Source organism: Ipomoea triloba, chromosome 2, assembly GCF_003576645.1.
Source record: "Ipomoea triloba cultivar NCNSP0323 chromosome 2, ASM357664v1".
Classification (NCBI taxonomy): Eukaryota; Viridiplantae; Streptophyta; class Magnoliopsida; order Solanales; family Convolvulaceae; genus Ipomoea; species Ipomoea triloba.
In genome coordinates, this window is record NC_044917.1 from 11,000,366 (window position 1) to 11,025,278 (window position 24,913).

The window sequence follows — 24,913 nt, forward strand, 5'->3', positions numbered from 1 at the left end:
TTAATAGAGTATATTTGATTCTTCTTTAAATTTTACAATGCACTATGCATGAGCAAATAACTAAACCAATAGTTCGTCATGAACTAATCATTGTAGGAATGAAAACAATATAGCTATGATTATAATTTCGGGTATGGATTTAGCCATTTAGGCAATCGGATCCCAATTCAAGTTCTTAAAATGTTGAAGCCGAAATTGTTAGTTACAAATGTATTTATTTGGAACAAAAAAAAAAAGTTTATACAATTTTTATGTGATTTATAAAATTTCAAAGTATTCTAGTTGAAACCAAAAGCAAAAAAAAAAAAAACATTTTATAGGTGGTCTAGTCAATGGTTGATACGAGTATGTCAAGTCAAAAAATTAATTTGAATAGTTTGGTAACATTGAAAAATAGTAAAATACTAGAGTTAGTTACATGTAGACCAAAATTGAATACCAAATACCTTAAAATCAGAGTTATATAACTCCTCAAATGTATTTTTTTTTTTTAAAAGAGAAGCTCTCGATGTACAATTCAATTCGTCAATCAACATAAACTAAGTTTATAAGTTTTGCTTTAATAACAGTCACAAGGTGCAAACTTAGAAGATATTTATATTTTTTGTGAGCACGATTATTATACAAATATTTGGGGGATAAATTATATTGTGAATCGTGATTTACATTACAATGTAAACCACGGATAAATGTTCATTTTTAGTATATTGAAAAATTATTTTTAATAGATTGAAGATTTATTTTAGTTAGTATATTAAAATTAAACATTTTTGTCAGACGTCCAACATGCAATATGACCATAATCCACAATATTGAATTGAGATGTTGTAAATTGGTTGAAGCACATCTCACAAGTCTCCACTCTCCAGGATATAAGTAAACTTTAAATTCATTGTTTAAACTTAAGAGTTAATTCATTTTGTTAGTCCTGATTTTATTAGGGGTTTGATACTTTTAGTCTATCATAACTGATAAGGAATATACATCGAGTATGCAATTTATTATATAGCATACGGTCCTATGTTGGTCCGGATTCGGGTCAAGATTGTGTGTTCGTGTCAAAGTCAAATAGTCAATGCATTTGACATATATAAGGGTCATTCACTCCGAAGCCATGGAGGCCCATTATTTTCCATCCCCTACACACCCTCTTTATCACCCTCCACACTCTCTCTCTCTCTAGTGATCTCTCTACAACATTGAATGAGAAATGATAAAGCTTCTTTAAGCTATTTTCTATGAGGATCTCTACTTTTTACATACATTTTTTACACACTTATATACGCGAAATGAATTTACACTATCAATAATAAAATTTGCCACATTTTATCCACTCTTAATCTGACATTGCCACTTTTAGTCATTCACCCAATTTTCCATCCATTGACTGTAAAAAAAAAAAGAGGACATTTATGTCATTTCATGTTATCTTATTCTCACCCTTATCTTTTATATTCTCAAAAAAAAAAAAAACTTTATATTCTAGGAACTTAGGAGGAAAAAAAAAAACAATTAACCAAACAACAAAAATCTCCGCTTCATTGTGCCTTCCACGCTTAAACTGTTGCTCATATTCACACCGCTGATTGAATTCCACATTTAGGTTGCGGTCATTTGCACTAAAGAAGCTATCGCTTAACTCATAGTCCGCAGTAACAACCATGATTACGAAGGATTATCCTGCATGTCGAACATGAAATCTCTTACGCCCTTTGTTGTGATTGATTTGTCTTAAGTTCTGAGGAATTAAGGTGGATATTAAAGGTAATAATGTTGAGCCCAGAGTTCTAGACTAGTGCCACCAATGTAGAAGTTTATTACAATATTTCAAAACAAAGCATAACTCTTGCTTTTTCGGTGTGGTTTTGCATCAACTTGGGTATTGGAGGACACACAATTGGTGCGCGTGTATGGTCAATTGATGAGAAAGTACGATCTTAGAGCGGACAACATTTTGGATGCACGTATCATTAACGCCACGAGCAGTGTTATAGACAAAGTTGCCGCAGTGGGGGAAGATTTGTTTTGGGCAATCAAGGGTGGTGGCATGCGAAAAGTCAAGCTAGTTCCGGTTTCATGGGCGGTGATAATTTTTACAGTCTCAAGAATATTATAGCAAAATGCAACGAAAATAAGATCGACGAGGATCTCTTCATAGGAGTTTTATCGTTTGTTTTCTTCATAGAACAAGTCTGAGAAAAGAATAGATAAAAGGGGAAGAATAAGAAAACATAAAATGACAAAAATACCCTCCTGTTTAACCGTCAATGGATGGAAAATTGGATAGAGGACTAAACGTGGCACTTTCAAAATAAGAGTGGATACAATGCGGTAATTTTTTTTTTATGATGAACTAAAAGTGTCTAACCCCTAATAAAATTAGGAGTAGGACTAAAAAAGATCAACTCTTAAACATATTTAAAAAAAAAAATACTAGTAATTAAAAAAAAAACAAAAAATCTTCAATTTTGTAAAGTATATGGGCCAAATTAAAATAAGGTCTAAGGAATCAACCGTCAGAATCCATATTTATTATCCGATAAAGGATAGCATCACGCGGGGTCCGGCCGGGTGGCTCTCTGGTCCCCAGGTGAGCGCGCACACACCAGATTTCCCCTCCAACCAAAGATAATTATGAGAGTTTTACCTCCTTCCTTCCAACCAGCCACCATGCCCAAACTCTCTCTCTTTCAGACCTCTGCAACTAACCCTTTTGCCATGTCCACCGCTTCTCCAAGCTCTAAACCAACCCTTTCTCTGCATTCTTATCTCTTTCCCAGCAGACCCTTTAATACTCTGAGCTAGAACACAGCGCCTTCTCTTTCATCCCAACGCCGCCGGCTCCTTTTGACTTAGAATCCTTGTCAAAATCCAGTCTTTTTCCCTCCCAAGACAGCTCTTTTGTGTTGCAGACTGAGGGCCATTGCATTCTTTTGGTGATTCTTGGACCTCAGCAGAGCCCTGTGGGTTTCAAGGGATCTTCCAACTCTAACCTCTTGTTCTTTGACTTTGGTCTCACTTTGGTCTCTGATTTGCAGCAGATCTTGGGAATTCTTCGGTTTCAAGGGCACTTCTTGATTTTCTCGAAGAACCAGTCTGTGTTTCCCCAGTTTATATGAATTGGGCACCAATTTCTGCCTCAGAAAAGCTTTAGTCTTTCAGAAGTGGCAGATTATCGCCGCTTTGTCTCCTCACAGCTCTAACTGATGAGAGGATGTAGCTTTTAGGAGCAGGGAGGCAAGGTAGTTTAGATGTGTTTGGCAATTTAGGGGTTAGGGCAGCGGTCTGTCAGGTTTAGGGTTTGTGTGAGGTTTGTCATGGGTGTTTAGGTTGGGAGTTCGTTTGGTGAAGCATGGCGGCCGGTGATTATTGTTTCGTGGAATGGAAAGAACAGTTTGTTTCAAAAGAGAGGGGGAACCGTGTGGTTCATTATTTCTTGAAGGACAGTACAGGGGAATCTGTTCTTGCGGTTGTGGGCACGGAGAGAAGTGTGCGCCACATGTTCTATGTTGTTTCAGAGGAGTTCTTGAAAGTACATGGAGCTGAGACTTCTGTCCATGCTGGTTTTAGATGGAGATCAAGGAGAGAGGTTGTGAATTGGCTCACATCTATGCTATCCAAACAGAATAGGCAGAATGATCGCTCAAGTATGCTTTTTCTTTTCCTTCTTTTCTTTTCTTGCGTTGGATGGATATATTTTCCCTTTTATGTGAATCAAGTAGAAGCCTCAATGCTAGGAAAGTTGCTGCTTTACCTCAACTGCTAAAGATTGTTTGTTGCTATGCATAGTTTATGGTTCAGATTTTACTTTTGATTTTACCCTCTTGTGATCCCTAATGTGTCATGTGCATAGGCCTTTTTGCAATAATGGTCTGATTAGTGATTTGGGAGCACATAAATCCAACATTTTTCTAAATCTGACCAAAGAATGAGTGTCTGTTTCGCAATGGGTTGTATCCTTTAACATCTGGTATTCGCAATGAGTTCAGTATTAGAAACCTTACCCTGCTGTTATAGCCTATACAAGAGTAAATTGTTACCTTGTTGGCATGCTTTCTTCATTTTGTGTAATTAACTTCCTCACCATGTAATTAACAGAATCGCCAAAAGATGATCCGACCTCCAGAGTCAATTTTGAACAAAGTGAGATGGCAGATGATAAGGTAAAATCCACCCTTGTACACTTTGTTGATTTCCGTATCATCACTTATTTAACTTGCTTATTTTTTTAATCTCTATTTCAGGGTCGTCTTGCTAGGAATTTAAAAGGACTTTCTTCTGACATAGTATGGTCAGGTGAACCATGGACATGTGGTAAACAGCTAAAGCACTACCCGGGATTTGGCAGGAATGGGATTGCAATAGCTGTAAGTGTTATCTAGACTCTATAAAAATAATTCATGCTTTTGTGACAATTTTTGATTGAGTTCTAGCATCGACCAAGTGGATAGAAGCTATACACTTAAAAAGTATTCCAAGAAAGGATATTTGAAATCTAACCTTGGCTTGAAGCATTTAGAAGTGTTAATGGATATTGAATCTCTAGACTTTGAGTTATCTTAATGTAAGCTAATTTCCTGTAAATTGTAAAAATGTCCTTGTTTCCTACCTTTTGGTGAAGGGCACCCGCTATGATGTTTTCTTGTTCTTCTGTTTTTGTTTTTGTTTTGTTTTGTTTGCTGGTTGAAACCATCTGTTTATCCTGTTATCTAACTGCAGATACACTCATTTGTCTTTGTGATGGCTGAAAAAGAGAATCGCTACCTTGCATATCTGGACGATATGTACGAGGACAGGAAGGGCCAGAAAAAGGTCAAGATAAGATGGTTCCACTTTAATCGGGAAGTCAGAGGTGTTGTCTCCTTACGGAATCCAAATCCCAGAGAAGTTTTTATTACGCCTTATGCCCAAGTCATCAGTGCAGAGTGTGTTGACGGTCCTGCAATTGTATTAACTAGGGCACATTATGATAAATGTGCAGCTGTTTTTCCAAGTGACTTGCTATCAAGAGTACATTTTTGCTATAGACAATTTAAGAACAACAGAGTAAAGCCTTTTGAGCTGGGTAAATTGCGTGGCTATTTTAATCAGCCAATTTTCTCGTGTTTTAGTCCTGACTTTTTCGAAGATGAAGAGTTTGCCACAAGAGACGAAATAAAAGTTGGAGCTAAAAGGCCAAGAAATTATGAAGAGGATGAGATGAAGACGTATGAAAAATCATATCAGAAGTTGAAAAGTAGTTTTTTTGATAGGAGAATGAGCTCCCACAAGCAAGTTGAAGGCCCGCTTTGGCATATGCTAAATCTTAAGGCTGATGAAAAGATTGAATTTCTATGCCAAGATAGTGGAATGCGAGGCTGCTGGTTCAGATGCACAGTCCTGGAAATTTCCCGAAGACAACTAAAAATTCGATATGATGACATAGAGGATGAAGATGGTTGCGGTTACCTTGAGGTATGTTCAGGCACTTCCAGATTTGTTATAAGTAGGCAGTGTAAGGAAGAGTGGACAAATTATTCATTTGAAGACATTTAATTTGAATTGAGAATATTGGTTCAAGGTTTTGACATTTGTTTTTTCTTTTTAAATCTTAACGTAATAGGAGTGGGTCCCTGCATTTAGACAAGCCAGGCCTGATAAACTTGGAATGAGAAATCCTGGCCGTCCAACAATTAGACCTGCTCGACCTTGTGAAGATGGAGACCGTACCTTTGAGGTAGGAGTTTCAGTTGATACTTGGTGGAGCGATGGCTGGTGGGAAGGCGTTATTACTGACACCAGAAACTACGGGGTTGAAGGCTATCAAGTTTATATTCCCAGTATGTTTTTTTTGAATCGAATTTCTTATCTGTGTTTTTGTTACCTTGGTTTTGTTTATTTATGTGTTCTAGTCTGATTAAACCCTCATTTTTCAATGACTTCCTCTCCTTTTTTCGTGATATTAGGTGAAAATCTGTTCTTGAGTGTAGATAGAAAGAACATAAGAATTTCAAAAGACTGGGTTGGAGATCAGTGGGTTGATATCGAGACACATCCCGACATTCTTTCAGTGATAACTGCTATTGCCAACCAAGAGATAAAGATCTCTGAGTCGTCTCCTACTTCTAAGGAAGCAAATTGTCCTAATTCTCCCACTTTGGATCAAAAAGTTCCCTCGAGTGCGGGGCTAAGTGTGGACGAGAAGACCCCTGATTCTGAAGAAGCGAAACAAACCCCAATTGATGGTGCCTCAAAAGACGCGGTTTCCCCCAACAATGGAAAACCGCAAGATGATTTGCCAGAAACAAGACCGAGTGATGGGATCTCGGAAGATTTAGGCGTGGTCAACGGTGACAAACAAGAAACCGTAGAACACGAAGAAGAGGAGTGTAAGGGTAATGCCATCAGCTGCAGCAACGAAGCCAACACTGCCGAGAAACCTGACAGTGACGATAATGTTGTTGATAACAATAGCACCAACAACGACACTCTTGACAAAAACGTCGATGAAGATAAAACAGCTGAACCCGACAATGCTGGTCAAAGAGAAGACGAAGTGGAACCCATGGATGTCACGACGTCCTAGTCCTTACCCGACCTTTGGCAATTGACAGCAGTTGTCGAGCGCATTATCAGGGTGGGTCGTATTTGTATATAGAGAACCGGACCTGCAAATTCCTTCCGTTTTACCTCAATAGTTACCAGTCATTTAGGTGTATAGCAATTTATCTAGATCTTGATTGTTTAGGAATATGGAGAAGAACCCACAACTGATCTCTCCCTCTTATGTAACCTTATATTGGCAACTTGCTGTGGGTTTTTACTAGATAGTAACATGAACTTCACTTACATTAGTACTGGAGTTATTGGCTTGTTTCTGTGTTGTTGCAGTTGTCTGTAAATTTCAGTTGCTCTGGCTTACAAAGGGAATCTGATGCCCATTTTGAAGAGCACCATTTCTCTTGAGTTTTTGTTAGATCTGATGAATAATGACACTGCAGTTAATGTTGTGTAAGGTTGGGCATGTGGGGGCTAAGTTGGTTCAAAAGTCAATTCCATTTTTTTTTTTTGCCTTAATTTAAACCCACATACTTTTCTCAACTTTATGGATATGTTTATTCAAAATTCTCAATGCCTCTTTCCTAGTCTAAGTTCTAAACCCCCAGACACATATATATAGATTTCTAATATGCGGTGGAATCGTATTCAGTCCGGTGCAATCATGTAGTTAGTGTGGTGCAATTCTTCATAACTTTTTTCAAATTTCATGGTATATTGTAAGGAACAATTTCTGATTCACCAATTATCTAATTTTGGTGCAATTCTTCATAATTTTTTTCAAACTTCATGGTATATTGTAAGGAACAATTTCTGATTCACCAATTATCTAATTTTAGTATATAATTATACGTAATTTATCTTTTGATATAAGATAATCCGATCAGTAACTAATTTAACTTGGTAACGGATCCCACTCAAAATGGTGTTTCAAAATAAAAAATAACCACTAAAATACCCATTTTTTCAACACATTAAGTTATCCACCAATCTTGTCAATTAGACTTTTTAGCTAGCACATGCCTTAATCCAATTGGTATTGCAAAGCTTATAAGTAAATACACTTCTCTACTACTGCCACGAAGTGTTGTGGGTTATAATAATGCGTTAAAAGTTAAAACCATTAACTCCAACTTTAGTTCTAAAAATGCTATACACGGAGAAATAAAAAGGCAAGCTCAGATGCGCTGTTGATCGTCCGATTATGTCAGACAAAGCGTAGTGACCCAATCACCACTTGTGCGCACAAGTCATCACCGCTTCAAACAGAATGCACCAGCCGGGAATCGAACCCGGGTCTGTACCGTGGCAGGGTACTATTCTACCACTAGACCACTGGTGCTACTTGTTTTAAGTTTAGTTATTTACAAATTTTCAACAAAACGTTTAAAATAAGTTTTGGCAAAACCAGAGCTATATCTAGTTATCTATATCATTTTTATTTAAATGTTATTAAACAAGTTATTTTCCAAGTACTTTTGGTTTGATTGCATTACTGTTACCATTCCAAATGGAAGGTTTCAAGTTTGACTGTTTAAGTCTCCTTATGTGAACATATATTATGTATTTTTTTTTGAATTCAACTGACCTTATTACATTGTAGTATTGAGCAGATACTATGTAATGTTAGGTTATAGTTACCAAAAAAAGAAAGTTCAAAACATATTCATAATATCTGGGAAGTGCATTTACCGGATACTTTAGAAAAAAAAAAAAACAATTCAATGTTATACACTTAACCTTACCAACATGCAAATGTACATTAAAAAAAATTATATTATATTATTATATAAAATCTTTTATGGTACAATTTACTCTGATCCCTTGTGACAAGATGCTCTAGTATTAGTAATCCAATCAAAATTTTCAAGTTGCTTATTAGAATTGATTTTACCTTGGATTCCTTCCCTTCCCCTTCCCATAGTCAATGAGATAAATAAATAAATACACTAACGAAATTAAATATACGCCATAAAAAGAATACAATTACGATAAACTTATAAATAAACAGAATGATTATAATATGATCCATTGGTTTAACTTGTGCTCACAAGTTTCCTCATAGCAAAATTTCAAAAAACACAATCTCTAGAACCAATTAAAAGCATCTTGAAGCTAAATATCAGACTCTTGCAAAAAGAATTCATTTTAAAGCAAAAAGTTAGCATTATAATTTGGCAAAAGATTGTTGTTTAGTATGAGCGAAAAAAAAAAGCAAAACTATTGACAAAACTCCTTGGCTATATTAGTACAAGAGATTCAAGGACCACAGCCATCATTTTCCTTTTAAAAGTACGCCTATACTTAGAAAATTAAAATTGTAACTTTTTTTTCAAATTTACTCTCGAGTTTGATTATATTTTTTTAATAAATATTTTAAAAATTGCCATGTGACTATTAAAGTTATATTAGTTATAAAAAAATTCAGTATAATTTTTGGTTAATTGAGTAGAATGATGATGTATTGTTAACAAAATATCATTTCATTTAAGTTTTATCTAAAAAATAAAAAAGTTTGAGAGCAAAATATTATGAACAAAGTGGAGAGGTTATAGTGGGAAAAAAAAGGTTTAATTGAGGAGTAGAATGATATGTATTGTTTAATTTCTAAGGATTTTCAATAAGCACCAGTGGTCTAGTGGTAGAATAGTACCCTGCCACGGTACAGACCCGGGTTCGATTCCCGGCTGGTGCATTCTTTGAAGCGGTGATGATATTTGCGCACGAGTGGTGAAAATGGGTCTCCACAATTTGTCATCGGGACGATCAGCAGTGCATCTGAGCTTCTTCGTATATTTTTTTTTCACTACAACCTCTCCATTTTGTCAATAACATTTAGTTCTCAAACTGTTTTTATTTATTTTATCTTATTTGTAGATAAACCTAAAAGAAATAAATCCAGTTTAGGAAGCACCGGTTAATTTTTTAATGATAAACTTTTTTTTTTGATTAATATTGACTCTATTACAATGTAGTATCTGTCCATATATACTTTCTTAATCAATGTGACCTCCCATTTGAAAGAGTTACATAGGTGTCATTAAGTTACAAGCTACTTGACTTTTAGTGATGAATTTTTACATATTTAGTCAATAAATCAACAATAAAGTGTTAATTTTAATTTTGTTATATTACCTCAAGAATTGTATGTTTTGAAGAAAAATAATATGTGAAAAGTGCATTTACTAGATGCCCAAGAAGAAACAATTCAATGTTTTCTCAGGATTTGTATGCTTTGAAGAAAAACAAAATGTGAAATGTGCATTTACTAGATGCCCTAAAAGAAAAGATTCAATTGTTTCTTCATTTTCTTCTGAGTATATGGAACTAGTTTTCTACTATAATAAAGTAGAACATTTTTGATAATTAAAAATAGAAAATATTTCCACCAAAATAAAAGGGATAAATTATTGTGATAATTGTTCAGTTGATGAGTCAAGCCGTTTGGAATATCAGGAATTGATTACACTTAATTGTGCCTCTTCAATTTTGAAGATAATACAAATACAGTTACAAATATATTAATATATAAATTAAATATACATAAGCTTCTATAATCATATACAACACTATAAATAAGCACTAACAGTTCGCAAGATAGCTACTTGGAATTAATCAGTGAAAAAATGGTTCAAAGTTGCAGAAGAACCATTCTTGAATTTTCATGGCAACGGCGAAAGAGGCTGAAGACGGTAAAATGTAGAGGAGAATACAAGGTGCATTTCTCTTTCAATTTCTTTGTGGACCAAGGTATTTATATTTTGTTTTTGAGAACTGAACATTCACATTTCAGATTTCAAAATGGAAGAATCTCAAATAAATATTGAAAGGATATATCTAAAGAAGCACAAATAAATTCATGTATATTTCCAGAAACAATGCAATCATATGTGCAAATTGTCAAAGGTCAAGAAACAGTGTCAATAGATCCAGAGAAGCGAGATCAATTGCGACTCGAGGAAGGTCAAATTTCAGAAACAGATCAGCCACAAACGCGACAAAGAAATCATGAATAACCCTAACTGATGCATATAGTATATACAGAAGAACAAATTAGAAAAATCAAGGATATTGTTAGAATGGTGGAGATGCATATATATGACATGTTGGGAAAGCATTCACGAGGAGGAAGAAGACAGTTGCTTGAAGATTAAGCATACAATAGACAACACCTGCACATTTGGTAAAGCTCTATATTAATTGTAAACATTTTACTATATGAACATTTTCCATTTTTAATATTTATGCAGTGATATTTTTAATTGGAAAATGCTTTTCATTATATGTCACTAACTTGAAATAAAAAAGTTATAAAAAAAATATTTTCATAATATCAGGCATAGCACCATATCTAACCCCAGTTTCACAAAAAGGCAGTAAACAACCACATCGCGGTTATTTTGAAATCTTCAGTCTTAGTAATGAAGCATGCCTGATGCCTCCATTTGGGTTATTCTCATTGTGGCTTTGAGTTGCAAGTGCTAAGTTCGCCAATTAGATGTGAATAACGTGTTTTTACATGACACTTTGGCTACAAGGATGCTAAGTTTTCTTCTAATATCTTTAAGTTGCAGAAGATATTATATGATCTAAAGCAAGCTTCTCGGGCTTGATATTTGGAATTGTCTAATTATTTGTTCATGATTGATTTTAAACGGTAGAGCGTAAACACTTCATTGTTTATTTATTCAACCGATGGAGTTTTTGCTAATTTCCTAATAAATGTTGATGATATTCTTCTAACTGGAAATAATATCTCTTTTTTGGATGACTTTGTCGCTGTCTTAGCTCGCACACCTCGTAGATTCTCTATTAAAGACCTTAGTGCTCTTCACCATTTTCTTAGCGTTGAGGTCATTTTCATTGGTTCTGGTATGCTTTTGTCTCAAAGCTGGTATTTGACTGACTTTATTCAGCGCTTCAAGATGGATGGGGCGATAAAAGTTTCCACACCTATGTCTGCAGATGAGTTGATTCAACAAACTGATTTTGGTGTTATTATTGATACGTCTGGATATCATCAACTAATTGGAATGTTGCAGTATTTGTTGATTACATGCCCATATGTAGCATATGTGGTTAATGAGTTATCTTAGCTTATGCACTCCCAGGTGCAGTTGACTGTAAATCGCTAAGAGGGTTTTGCGTTATCTTAAGAGCACTTATCACCGTGACTTCTTTTTAAAATATGACTCTTCATTTATGTTGAATGTTTTTTTTAGACGTCGATTGAGGCAACATGCATGACAGTGGGCATTCAACTAGCGCATACGTGGTTTATCTTAACTCAAACGTTATTTATTGGAGGTCTACACGATCAAAGACTGTCTCGTTCATCTATCGAGGTTGAGTATCCCACGTTAGCTCATGCAATAACTTAACTTGTTTGGGTCCGTAGTTTACTCAAGAGAGGCTGGTATTGTCTTGACTTGTGCACCTACATTGTTATGCGATAATTTTAGTGCAACATATGTTGTACAAGAATCTAGTCTTCTGCTCTAGAATGAAGCACCTATCGTTGGACTATTTCTTCATCAAAGATATGGTTACTGACCGTACACTTTGTGTTCGCCATACCTCATCGTCTAATCAAGTGGTTGAAGTGTTGGCAGAGCAATAATGCGATCATTGTTTCTATATATGATTCCATTCCAAAATTGGTGTCACTAATGGTTCTTCCATCTTACAGGGGCATATTAAGGATTATAATTTATTTGATGTTTCGTCTTTGAGGTTATAATTGTTCACGGTTAGAGTAGGCCTTATCTGTTGTAACTTATCTCTTGCAATGCATCTTGATGTTGCCTATATATGTTTCTTCACTTTGCATAATATATCTTTTAATGCCTTTCCTCTGATCCATATACGAAATAGGGAGCCCTAAGTGATGTGAGGTTGAGATGGCGGAACTATGATTACAAAAGAAAGACAACAAACAAAAACCCACGCATATTGCAAGGGAAAAAACGCTTCATAGAGAGGGAGAGAGACCGCTGAAGCACATTTTTACTTTTATATATCTACTATCAAGTTTAATTATATTGTTTTATAAGTATTTTTAAAATCACCATGTATACATTTATTATTTCAATGACTATCGAAGTTATATTAGTTCTAATAAAAATCTAGTATCATTTGTCATTTAATTGAGAAGAAGTGTGATGGATTTTTAACAAAACATCTTTCCTTTTAGGTTTGTCTAAAAAAAAAAACAGTTTGAGAACAAAATGTTAGTTACATTGGAAACAACTATGCATAATCATAGTTAATATAAAGAAGCTCAGATACGCTGATTATCATCCAAGTTGCACTCTCATATGGAAGGTTGTGGGTTTGAGTATGTGATATTGACTCCACTATGAATGTGTAGGTTTGAGCCTCAGGCGGAGGTGGTGGATTCATGAACATAAGGTTTAGTATTTGTGGTCAAAGATTCCAATGTAAGCACTAACTCAATAATACAATTATTTTTTAAAGCCATGTGATCAATGAGAACAAACTTTCTTATCTAATTAGAGTTTGTGTTTCACGTGAACAATAATTAAATTATCTAAATATAAGTAAAAAATTTGTATGATCTTCAAAAAATTTTAATTTTTTCTAGAAACAATAAACATAGAATGTATTTTAATATTTTATTACACAATTAAATAATTAATATATCTATTATAAATTTTTTTATTTGAAGCATATTTCTCTAGTCATGATATATTAGGAACCCACACATACACTGAAACTAATTCTTTTTGTGTCGATAAAACCTTAAAAAGTGACTAAGCTTCTTTGTGCCAGGTAGAACCTCAAAAAATTGACAATAAAATACTTATGAGTTTTAAGTTTTAACTTTTAAGGTAGCTACAATTCCACCATAATTATGACGTGGTCCACCATAAACATTAGAATTAATAACTTGCAGCATCGAATATATCATGGTCAAAAGTAGTTACCACTATCAACTAATTTATGATGTGTGAATTACTTTAGTACATGCAGATTGACTATGGTTTCTTATATTATATTATTCAATGTATTTAATGGACATTTTTATAATTTTAAATACATATTGGTGGGCCAACCCATGCATCCAAGTGAGTTAGACTGATGATTTGGTAACCATAATGTTACATAATGCTAGTTTAACTCCTAGCGGGAGTGGCTTATTGGCTGTTTAATTTTGAATCACTCAGTTATGAATAATCTAAGCTAGTTTACCTCCTAGTGGTTCTTTGCAGGTTAAGGTCACAAGGCAGTATTTAAGTAGTACATGCACACCTTCACATAGTAATTGCGAGTTTTCCTCGTCACTGAAAAAAATATATATTGAAAATTTTTGGTTTAATATAAGAACAAGTTTTTGCTCGAACTTTGTTCATGTATTTTTTTTATATAAAGTAATTATTTAATTATTGTTTATTTATTAAAGAATAAACTTTACTTTTAATTTGTATCACATTTGATTATACTATCTAATTTCTTAGCCAATTATTACTAGAAGTGCTCATCCTGGAAGAAACAAATGCAGTGCCCCTTCCAGAAGTAAATGCAATGCCCAGTCTGAAAGTAGTGCTCCTTTCAAAAGGAGCATTCCGGCAATAGTTGGCTGAAAAATTAGCTAACAGGATTACATATGATACAAATTATATAGTCATGCACCTAATTAGAAAATATTAATAGTTAATAAATAAATGTGATTCATGTATAATAGTCAAGATGATAAAATGTGAAATTTATTCTTTATTAAATTATCCACGTACTTGTCCCATTTTATAAGAGATCGTTTTGTTTAACATGATGTTTAAAAAAAAAAAACAAATAAATTTTAATTTTCATTTCAAACTTAGTCTTTTAAGAAGCGGAACATCTTTAAAAGTTAATAAAAACATAAGATCAATTATAAAAAGAAAAATTTAATAGTGTTCAAATTAAAAATTAAACATTACTTTGTATCGGAATTTTTTTTAAAAACAAAAAAACAAAAACAAAAACAAAACAAAACAAAAAGAAAGTAAGACAAATAACACAGAAATGATAGTATTTTTTTAATGTAATTGAAATAAAATGGGGAGAATTGTAATTTTCGTCTTTTAAGTTATTAGAGCAAGCTCATTTGTTAAGTTTTTTGTGGGATTTTGCAAGTATAACTACGAAAGAGAAAATGTAAAAAAAGAATTAAAAAAAAGTTCAATATGCTTTTCACGCAACCTTAGGCCTTCCACGCGCTTTTCTTCCTCTTATTCTCCAAAACACTAAGGCGCGCGCGCACAAAAAAAAAAAAAAAAAAAAAAAAAAAAAAAAAAAAAACCTCGTTCTCCATTTGTTTTAAAACACCACCATCTAGTTTTTGACGGCAAAAACATCTCTAAAATCCACAAATGTGGATGCTTTTAGGAATTTTTTTCGCCTTTTGTTCTTACTTGTGCTTATATAAGTTGTATTTCATCCTTAAACTTTTATTCATGTTGCTTTTTGTCCATTTTTTTTATAATTATTATTTTTGCCCCTAATTATTTGACAATATCTTCTATAAAAACTAAGATTCTTTTAACTCCAATATATTTAAATTTGGGTTGAACTCTCTACATATGTATCACAAATCTTTAATTAATTTAAAATTGTGTACATGAAACAATAGAATTTCTTGGCACTTTTCACACAATCCTTTAATATGGCAATTTTGAGGAAAAAGTAATTGATGAACTCCCCAATATTTACACTAAAGAGTGTAAAACGTGGTGGGATACGACTACTTTGTTCTTAAAATTGTAGATTAAAGATTCGTGATGCATATGGAGATTGTAACCAATTACAATGTATTGGAGGATCTTGATATAAGTTATCGTCTAAAAAATTATAGACGAAAATAATAATAATCCAAATTAAAATTAGGGAGGAAAAAGTAACTTGGATAAAAAGGTTAAAAATAAAATATGAGTACTGACAACAACTAATTAAGAACAAAAAATAACAACTACTTAAGAACAAAATTACAATTTTCAAATAAAATTTTTAGAATTTTGAGTGACTTTTGATAGAAGCATGTTGGTTAATTAATTTGATATAAAAAATAGAAAAGGAAATCAATAATAATTTTTAATTTTTTTAATCTCCATTTAAAAATTTTTCACATAGTGGAGAAAATTAAATAAACAAAACAATTAAGCTTCGCTATTCGAAGGTGCATTTTGCGTGAAAGTCATATGTGATTCTAACCGACAAATGAGCATAAAGAGATAAATCAAACTAAGTTGTCCATAATTGACCAGCTGAAACTAAAAAGACTAATAAATAGCTTCCATGAAAAGTTAAACTTAGAATCTTGTGATTATTAAGTCAATTTTACGACCAACTTCACTGGGTTGTTTTTTGCAGGTTTCGAATAAAGCAATTAAGCTACTTGATGAAGTAGGGGCAAACCAGTCCTATATTATCTACGCAAACAGAGATTATATTGAATATAATGGCATTTAAATGGGGAGAAACGGTCAAAGGCCTTGTGGTCAAGTGACATGAAGTAATTTTCTCAAGTGGAAGGTCATGGGTTCGAACCTCATGGTTGAGAAAGTATATGGACAGATACTACATGTATCAGGGTCAATAGTATTTCAAAAAAAAAAAAAAAAAGGGGGAGAAACGAGTCACATGAAGCCCTAGTCAAAGTTACATGCCATTTGGGATTTCAACAATTATTTTTCTTTCAACTCCCTCACTCAATTATATCGCTTTTTTACTTCAAAAGTAAATGCCACCATTATTCTAACCCAAGCCCAAACCCTAAAGGCCTAAATAGTTAGTGATGAGTACAAAGGGACTGGATAGTGTATCCACTACGAAATCATCAATTCTTCAAAGCCCCAATTTTGACCAACAACAAATATAATATTACTACTTGAATTGTAACTAATCCCTTCAGTAACGATATATATATATATATATAAAATAAATGTGGTATTCAATATTTTAATTATATTAATTAGTTTAGATTTTTAGTTAATGGGCGGGACACATCCTTTAATTAATTTGTTATTAGAACTAAATTTATTTGGAAATCAAAAGGTCAAAATAAATAGTATATCATCCATTTATACTTTTAATTGAAATGTAATATATCCTTCAATTATGATGGCATCAACCACTAATATAGTGTATAAAAGATGATGACACTAAGCTACTCACACCGTCACACTAGGCCATCAATTCAACTTTCAAAATTGTCTTATAATTTATATTCTTTTGTATGATAAATTTATATTTTACTTGTAAAAATTAATGATACGTGTAACCTAATGATATATTGATATGTTAGGACTTTTTTTTTTTTTTTTTTTAATGATTACTAGTATTTTCACCCGTGCGTTGCACGGAATGAATTTATTATAATATTTTAAGAAATATTTGAATCGATATACAATTATATAAATTATAACATCGAATATGAGTATGAATAAGTGTATAAATGCAATTATAGTATGAGTCTTCCTTGCATGCAACAAATATCACCAAAATTTAGTGTTCTAAAATAAGTGTATAAATGCAATAGGTAGATAATTTACATTATTGCATCATATTCATTAATTTAATTACTTGTCGGTTAGTTATTGCAAGATCTTGAGGTACACTTATATTTTGATATTCAGTAAGTATAACTATATTAAAAAAAATTTACATGGGAGTAATGGGATAATCAGTTGCGTAATTGTTGGTTGATCGTAGAGCGTTGTGTTGGAGGAAGAAGATGATATATAGTGAAGATGATATTGCCCTTCATTATATATCATCTTCTTCCTTCAACACGTTGATATTCTCTGGACAAATAACTGTTGGAAAAAAATTAGCATAAAATGGCATTTTACTGGCAATATTGTGGTACAAATATATGTGGGGTCCACTTTCGATTTGGGTCGGGTCAAAGTGGATTCGTGTTTTTCGTAGTTAGACGAAAAGATTGATATATTGTACGCTCAAAACTGATAATGGGTGAATGAGAAATTAGTTCTCAAAGTTGACCCATTTGAGTTAGAAAAATATAGAGAAAAACCTTTCAAGTAACTTTTGTCCCACATTGGTTTGAGAAGTGGTTTGCACCACTACTTATACAAGAGTTTTTCTAAGGCTTATTGATGTGTATAGCATAGAGGCTCTCTCTCGCGCGCGGGGGGCGCGGGAGGGGGGGGGGTGCAAATGAAATCCAAAAATGAACTTAAAAAGGCTTGACTCGTGCGGCGACACCTGCATGCACGAATGTCGTTCAGAAAATTGGTTGGCCTTGCGGGTTGAATTATGCCAAATTTTAAAACTGAGGATATTGTTTTTATTAATAGTATAGATTGCATTGTAGAGAAATATATATACTGAATTACTACCATTAGTAATTCTAGTCTAGAATTGTATTACGAATAGGAACGTAGAGAAGAATATATTTTATTAGGAATTCTATTTTAATTTACAATTGTATTAGGGATTGGAATTGTATTACCATATTTTACAATATTAGGCAAACCATAATATTATAGGTCTGTTTTGGGCGGCAAGTTAAAACTGAGGATATTGTTTTTATTAATAATATAGATTGCATTGCAGAGAAATATATATACTGAATTATTACCATTAGTAATTCTAGTCTAGAATTGTATTACGAATAGGAACGTAAGGAAGAATATATTTTATTAGGAATTCTATTTTAATTTACAGTTGTATTAGAGATAGGAATGCTATTACCATATTTTACAATATTACGCACACCAAAATATTATAGGTCTGTTTTGGGCGGGAAGTTAAAACTGAGAATATTGTTTTTATTAATCGTATAGATTGCATTGCCGAGAAATATATATACTGAATTATTACCATTAGTAATTCTAGTCTAGAATTGTATTACGAATAGGAACGTAAGGAAGAATATATTTTATTAGGAATTCTATTTTAATTTACAATTGTATTAGAGATAGGAATTCTATTACCATATTTTACAATATTACGCAAACCATAATATTATAGGTCTGTTTTGGGCGGGAAGTTAAAACTGAGGATATTGTTTTTATTAATAGTATAGATTGCATTGTAGAGAAATATATATACTGAATTATTACCATTAGTAATTCTAGTTTAGAATTGTATTACGAATATGAACGTAGGGAAGAATATATTTTATTAGAAATTCTATTTTAATTTACAATTGTATTAGGGATAGGAGTTGTATTACCATAATTTACAATATTACGCACACCAAAATATTATAGGTCTGTTTTGGGCGGGAAGTTAAAACTGAGAATATTGTTTTTATTAATAGTATAGATTGCATTGCCGAGAAATATATATACTGAATTATTACCATTAGTAATTCTAGTCTAGAATTGTATTACGAATAGGAACGTAGGGAAGGATATATTTTATTAGGACATTCTATTTTAATTTACAATTGTATTAGGGATAGGAATTGTATTACCATATTTTACAATATTACGCACACCAAAATATTATAGGTCTGTTTTGGCAATTGTTATACCCTACACCACGGTGCACATAGCAATGTGCACCACGTACGTAAAACGACGTCGTTTCGATGTTAGTAGACGCGAACGCGAATGACTCAGGGAATTCATTATCTATAATACACATAATCATTATCTATAATACACAGAACGTTTGCCTAGAATACACAGAATGTTTGCCCAGAATACACAGAATATTGACACAAAATACACAGATGTTAGTGGACGCGAATGACTCCAGAAACTTCATTATCTATAATACACATAATTATTATATAGAATACACAGAACGTTTGCCTAGAATACACAGAATGTTTGCCCATAATACACAGAATATTGACGCAAAATACACAGAACTCATCCTCCTAACATTCGAATGCACAAACACATCACAACTTGTGTTAATAACATGAATACACATAATATTTACACAAAATACACAGAACTCATCCTCCTAAACATTCGAATGCACAAACACATCACAACATGTGTTACTAACATGAAATTACAACATGTGTTACTAACATGAATACACAGAACGGTTGCATATAATACACAGAACGGTTGCTTAGAATACACAGAATGATTTCTTGGAATACACAGAATATTAACATAAATACAGAGACCGGCCAAAACGGGAAACGTGATTTCCAAAAAAAACTGACGATTAGTTTACAATGCTCAAAACGACGTCGTTTAGGTACGTGGTGCACATTGCTATGTGCACCGTGGTGCACAGTATAATTTGCCCTGTTTTGGGCGAGAAGTTAAAACTGAGAATATTGTTTTTATTAATAGTATAGATTGCATTGCCGAGAAATATATATACTGAATTATTACCATTAGTAATTCTAGTCTAGAATTGTATTACGAATAGGAACGTAGGGAAGGATATATTTTATTAGGAATTCTATTTTAATTTACAATTGTATTAGGATAAGAGTTGTATTACCATATTTTACAATATTACGCAAACCATAATATTATAGGTCTGTTTTGGGCGGGAAGTTAAAACTGAGGATATTGTTTTTATTAATAGTATAGATAGATTGCATTGCAGAGAAATATATATACTGAACTATTACCATTAGTAATTCTAGTTTAGAATTGTATTACGAATAGGAACGTAGGGAAGAATATATTTTATTAGGAATTCTATTTTAATTTACAATTGTATTAGGGATAGGAATTGTATTACAATATTTTACAATATTACGCACACCAAAATATTATAGGTCTGTTTTGGGCGGCAAGTTAAAACTGAGGATATTGTTTTTATTAATAGTATAGATTGCATTGCAGAGAAATATATATACTGAATTACTACTATTAGTAATTCTAGTCTAGAATTGTATTACGAATATGAACGTAGAGAAGAATATATTTTATTAGGAATTCTATTTTAATTTACAATTGTATTTGGGATAGGAGTTGTATTACCATATTTTACAATATTACGCAAACCATAATATTATAGGTCTGTTTTGGGCGGTAAGTTAAAACTGAGGATATTATTTTTATTAATAGTATAGATTGCATTGCATAGAAATATATATACTGAATTATTACCATTAGTAATTCTAGTTTAAAATTATATTACGAATAGGAACGTAGGGAAGAATATATTTTATTAGGAATTCTATTTTAATTTACAATTGTATTAGGGATAGGAATTGTATTACAATATTTTACAATATTACGCACACCAAAATATTATAGGTCTGTTTTGGGCGGTAAGTTAAAACTGAGGATATTATTTTTATTAATAGTACTACTATTTTCACCCGTGCGTTGCACGGAATGAATTTGTTATAATATTTTAAGAAATATTTGAATCGATATATACAATTATATAAATTATAACATCGAATATGAGTATGAAATATACAATTATATAAATTATAACATCGAATATGAGTATGAATAATACAATTATATAAATTATAACATCGAATATGAGTATGAATAAGTGTATAAATGCAATTATAGTATGAGTCTTCAGTATGAATAAGTGTATAAATGCAATTATAGTATGAGTCTTCTTTGCATGCAACAAATATCACCAAAATTCAGTATTCCAAAATAAGTGTATAAATGTAATAGGTAGATAATTTACATTATTGCATCATATTCATTAATTTAATTACTTGTCGGTTAGTTATTGCAAGATCTTGAGGTACACTTATATTTTGATATTCAGTAAGTATAACTATATTAGAGAAAAATTTACATGGGAGTAATGGGATAATCAGTTGAGTAATTGTTGGTTAACCGTAAAGCGTTGTGTTGGAGGAAGAAGATGATATATAGTGAAGATGATATTGCCCTTCACTATATATCATCTTCTTCCATCAACACGTTGATATTCTCTGGACAAATAACTGTTGGAAAAAAATTAGCATAAAATGGCATTTTACTGGCAATATTGTGGTACAAATATATGTGGGGTCCACTTTCGATTTGGGTCGGGTCAAAGTGGATTCGTGTTTTTCGTAGTTAGACGAAAAGATTGATATATTGTACGCTCAAAACTGATAATGGGTGAATGAGAAATTAGTTCTCAAAGTTGACCCATTTGAGTTAGAAAAATATAGAGAAAAACCTTTCAAGTAACTTTTGTCCCACATTAGTTTGAGAAGTGGTTTGCACCACTACATATACAAGAGTTTTTCTAAGGCTTATTGAATTGTATAGCATAGAGGCTCTCTCTCGCGCGCGGGGGGCGCGGGAGGGGGGGGTGCAAATGAAATCACAGAATGAACTTAAAAAGGCTTGACTCGTGGGCCGACACCTAGAATTATGCCAAATTTTCATATTTTTTACAATATTACGCAAACCATACCATAATACTATCGGTCTGTTTTGGGCGGCAAGTTAAAACTGAGGATATTGTTTTTATTAATAGTATAGATTGCATTGCAGAGAAATATATATACTGAATTATTACCATTAGTAATTCTAGTCTAGAATTGTATTACGAATAGGAACGTAAGGAAGAATATATTTTATTAGGAATTCTATTCTAATTTACAATTGTATTAGGGATAGGAATTGTATTACCATATTTTACAATATTACGCAAACCATAATATTATAGGTCTGTTTTGGGCGGGAAGTTAAAACTGAGGATATTGTTTTTATTAATAGTATAGATTGCATTGTAGAGAAATATATATACTGAATTATTACCATTAGTAATTCTAGTTTAGAATTGTATTACGAATATGAACGTAGGGAAGAATATATTTTATTAGGAATTCTATTCTAATTTACAATTGTATTAGGGATAGGAATTGTATTACCATATTTTACAATATTACGCATAGGGATAGGAATTGTATTACCATATTTTACAATATTACGCACACCAAAATATTATAGATCTGTTTTGGGCGGGAAGTTAAGCACACCAAAATATTATAGATCTGTTTTGGGCGGGAAGTTAAAACTGAGGATATTTTATAGATCTGTTTTGGGCGGGAAGTTAAAACTGAGGATATTATTTTTATTAATAGTATAGATTGCATTGCAGAGAAATATATATACTGAATTACTATCATTAGTAATTCTAGTCTAGAATTATATTACGAATAGGAACGTAGGGAAGAATATATTTTATTAGGAATTCTATTCTAATTTACAATTGTATTAGGGATAGGAATTGTATTACCATATTTTACAATATTACGCACACCAAAATATTATAGATCTGTTTTGGGCGGGAAGTTAAAACTGAGGATATTATTTTTATTAATAGTATAGATTGCATTGTAGAGAAATATATATACTGAATTATTACCATTAGTAATTCTAGTCTAGAATTGTATTACGAATAGGAACGTAGGGAAGAATATATTTTATTAGGAATTCTATTCTAATTTACAATTGTATTAGGGATAGGAATTGTATTACCATATTTTACAATATTACGCAAATCAAAATATTATAGATCTGTTTTGGGCGGGAAGTTAAAACTGAGGATATTGTTTTTATTAATAGTATAGATTGCATTGTAGAGAAATATATATACTGAATTATTACCATTAGTAATTCTAGTCTAGAATTGTATTACGAATAGGAACGTAGGGAAGAATATATTTTATTAGGGATTCTATTTTAATTTACAATTGTATTAGGGATAGGAATTGTATTACCATATTTTACAATATTACGCAAATCAAAATATTATAGATCTGTTTTGGGCGGGAAGTTAAAACTGAGGATATTGTTTTTATTAATAGTATAGATTGCATTGTAGAGAAATATATATACTGAATTATTACCATTAGTAATTCTAGTCTAGAATTGTATTTCGAATAGGAACGTAGGGCAGAATATATTTTATTAGAAATTCTATTTTAATTTACAATTGTATTAGGGATAGGAATTGTATTACCATATTTTACAATATTACGCAAACCATAATATTATAGGTCTGTTTTGGGCGGAAAGTTAAAACTGAGGATATTGTTTTTATTAATAGTATAGAAGTATAGATTGCATTGTAGAGAAATATATATACTGAATTATTACCATTAGTAATTCTAGTCTAGAATTGTATTACGAATAGGAACGTAGGGAAGAATATATTTTATTAGGAATTCTATTCTAATTTACAATTGTATTAGGGATAGGAATTGTATTACCATATTTTACAATATTACGCAAACCATAATATTATAGGTCTGTTTTGGGCGGGAAGTTAAAACGATATTGTTTTTATTAATAGTATAGATTTGATTTCTTAGGATTTTGTGTTGTGAGCATAGGGACAATCGTTATATTGTGAAAAAGATCCACTATATAAGATAGATCTTAATCTAATATCACATTGTTTCAAGGTATGTAGTATGATTTCAGTGTTTTACACTCTTCGCAAAGCTTCTTAGCAACATGTCTTTTAGTTTTTTATTTTTATTTTTTTAAAGCAAATAATAAGATATTTATAAAATTATAAAGAAAATATAGAACAAATAATTCGAACATAATATATACATAATGACGTCTACTAAGTGGATGAAAATATATATGTCGTACCCACAATTTAGTGTTTATGTACACTAATGTTTAGATTTATATGATCATATAGAGAAAACTATTATGAACATAATATAGGATGAATGTTATTAAAAATGATGCACATGTAGAGTAATATTTATGTACATTAATCTTTGTTTTTTTATGAACATTATGAACCTATATAGTGGATGGAACAAAATAGATATAGTACATATGCAATTTAGTATTTATGTCTATCAAGGTTTAAATTCATGAACATATATAAAGTACAGTACAAAATAAATGCTACTCCGTATTAAACAAGATACACCAGGCCAAGGACCTTGTGGTCCAGTGACACCTAGTTGTACTCTCATCTAGAAGGTTTTGGGTTCGAGCACCAGTCTCCACTATGAATATGTGGAGAACCTATATAGTGGATGGAACGAAATAGATATAGTGCATATGCAATTTAGTATTTATGTCTATCAAGGTTTAAATTCATGAACATATATAAAGTATAGTACAAAATAAATGCTACTCCGTATTAAACAAGATACACCAGGCCAAGGACCTTGTGGTCCAGTGACACCAAGTTGTACTCTCATCTGGAAGGTTTTGGGTTCGAGCACCAGTCTCCACTATGAATATGTGGGTTTGAGCCTTAGTGCGATGTTATGAGTTGAAAAAAATTGAAAATATTCTTAGTGGGAAGTCGTTGGTTGAAAAAAAAATTAAAAATATTACAACATTATCGGTTTCTTGAAAGAAAATTAAAAATTTAATTAATTAAAAATATTACAGCATTATCGGTTTCTTTAAAAAAAAAAAATTTTAAAAATTAAATATATGATAGTGGAGCAATCCAACGTAATACAACATTATCGGGT

The 24,913-nt window shown here is 32.0% G+C and overlaps 1 protein-coding gene and 4 non-coding genes across 5 annotated transcripts; 3 read left to right on the forward strand and 2 right to left on the reverse strand.

The window, feature by feature from the left end:
- The first annotated feature begins 2,645 nt into the window (after positions 1 to 2,645).
- On the forward strand, positions 2,646 to 6,935 carry LOC116009926. Its single transcript, XM_031249130.1, has 6 exons — positions 2,646 to 3,647; positions 4,099 to 4,163; positions 4,245 to 4,367; positions 4,720 to 5,454; positions 5,603 to 5,819; positions 5,946 to 6,935. The coding sequence occupies exons 1-6, from the start codon at positions 3,353 to 3,355 to the stop codon at positions 6,563 to 6,565; spliced, it is 2,055 nt and encodes a 684-aa protein (XP_031104990.1). The 5' UTR covers positions 2,646 to 3,352; the 3' UTR covers positions 6,566 to 6,935.
- Positions 6,936 to 7,711: 776 nt separating this feature from the next.
- LOC116011518 lies at positions 7,712 to 7,799 on the reverse strand. Its single transcript, XR_004097068.1, has one exon. It is a non-coding gene; the product is annotated as a small nucleolar RNA snoR114 (small nucleolar RNA).
- A 9-nt stretch (positions 7,800 to 7,808) lies between these two features.
- TRNAG-GCC lies at positions 7,809 to 7,879 on the reverse strand. Its single transcript has one exon. It is a non-coding gene; the product is annotated as a tRNA-Gly (tRNA).
- A 1,282-nt stretch (positions 7,880 to 9,161) lies between these two features.
- Positions 9,162 to 9,232, forward strand: TRNAG-GCC. The gene has a single exon. It is a non-coding gene; the product is annotated as a tRNA-Gly (tRNA).
- A 7-nt stretch (positions 9,233 to 9,239) lies between these two features.
- Positions 9,240 to 9,323, forward strand: LOC116011520. Its single transcript, XR_004097070.1, has one exon. It is a non-coding gene; the product is annotated as a small nucleolar RNA snoR114 (small nucleolar RNA).
- Positions 9,324 to 24,913: the final 15,590 nt, after the last annotated feature.

Coding starts and splice junctions, on each gene's coding strand:
- LOC116009926 (XM_031249130.1), top strand. CDS start 3,353: ATGGCGGCCGGTGATTATTGTTTCGTGGAATGGAAAGAACAGTTTGTT. Junction 4,368..4,719: donor GGAATGGGATTGCAATAGCT/GTAAGTGTTATC, acceptor ATCTAACTGCAG/ATACACTCATTTGTCTTTGT. Junction 5,455..5,602: donor ATGGTTGCGGTTACCTTGAG/GTATGTTCAGGC, acceptor TTAACGTAATAG/GAGTGGGTCCCTGCATTTAG.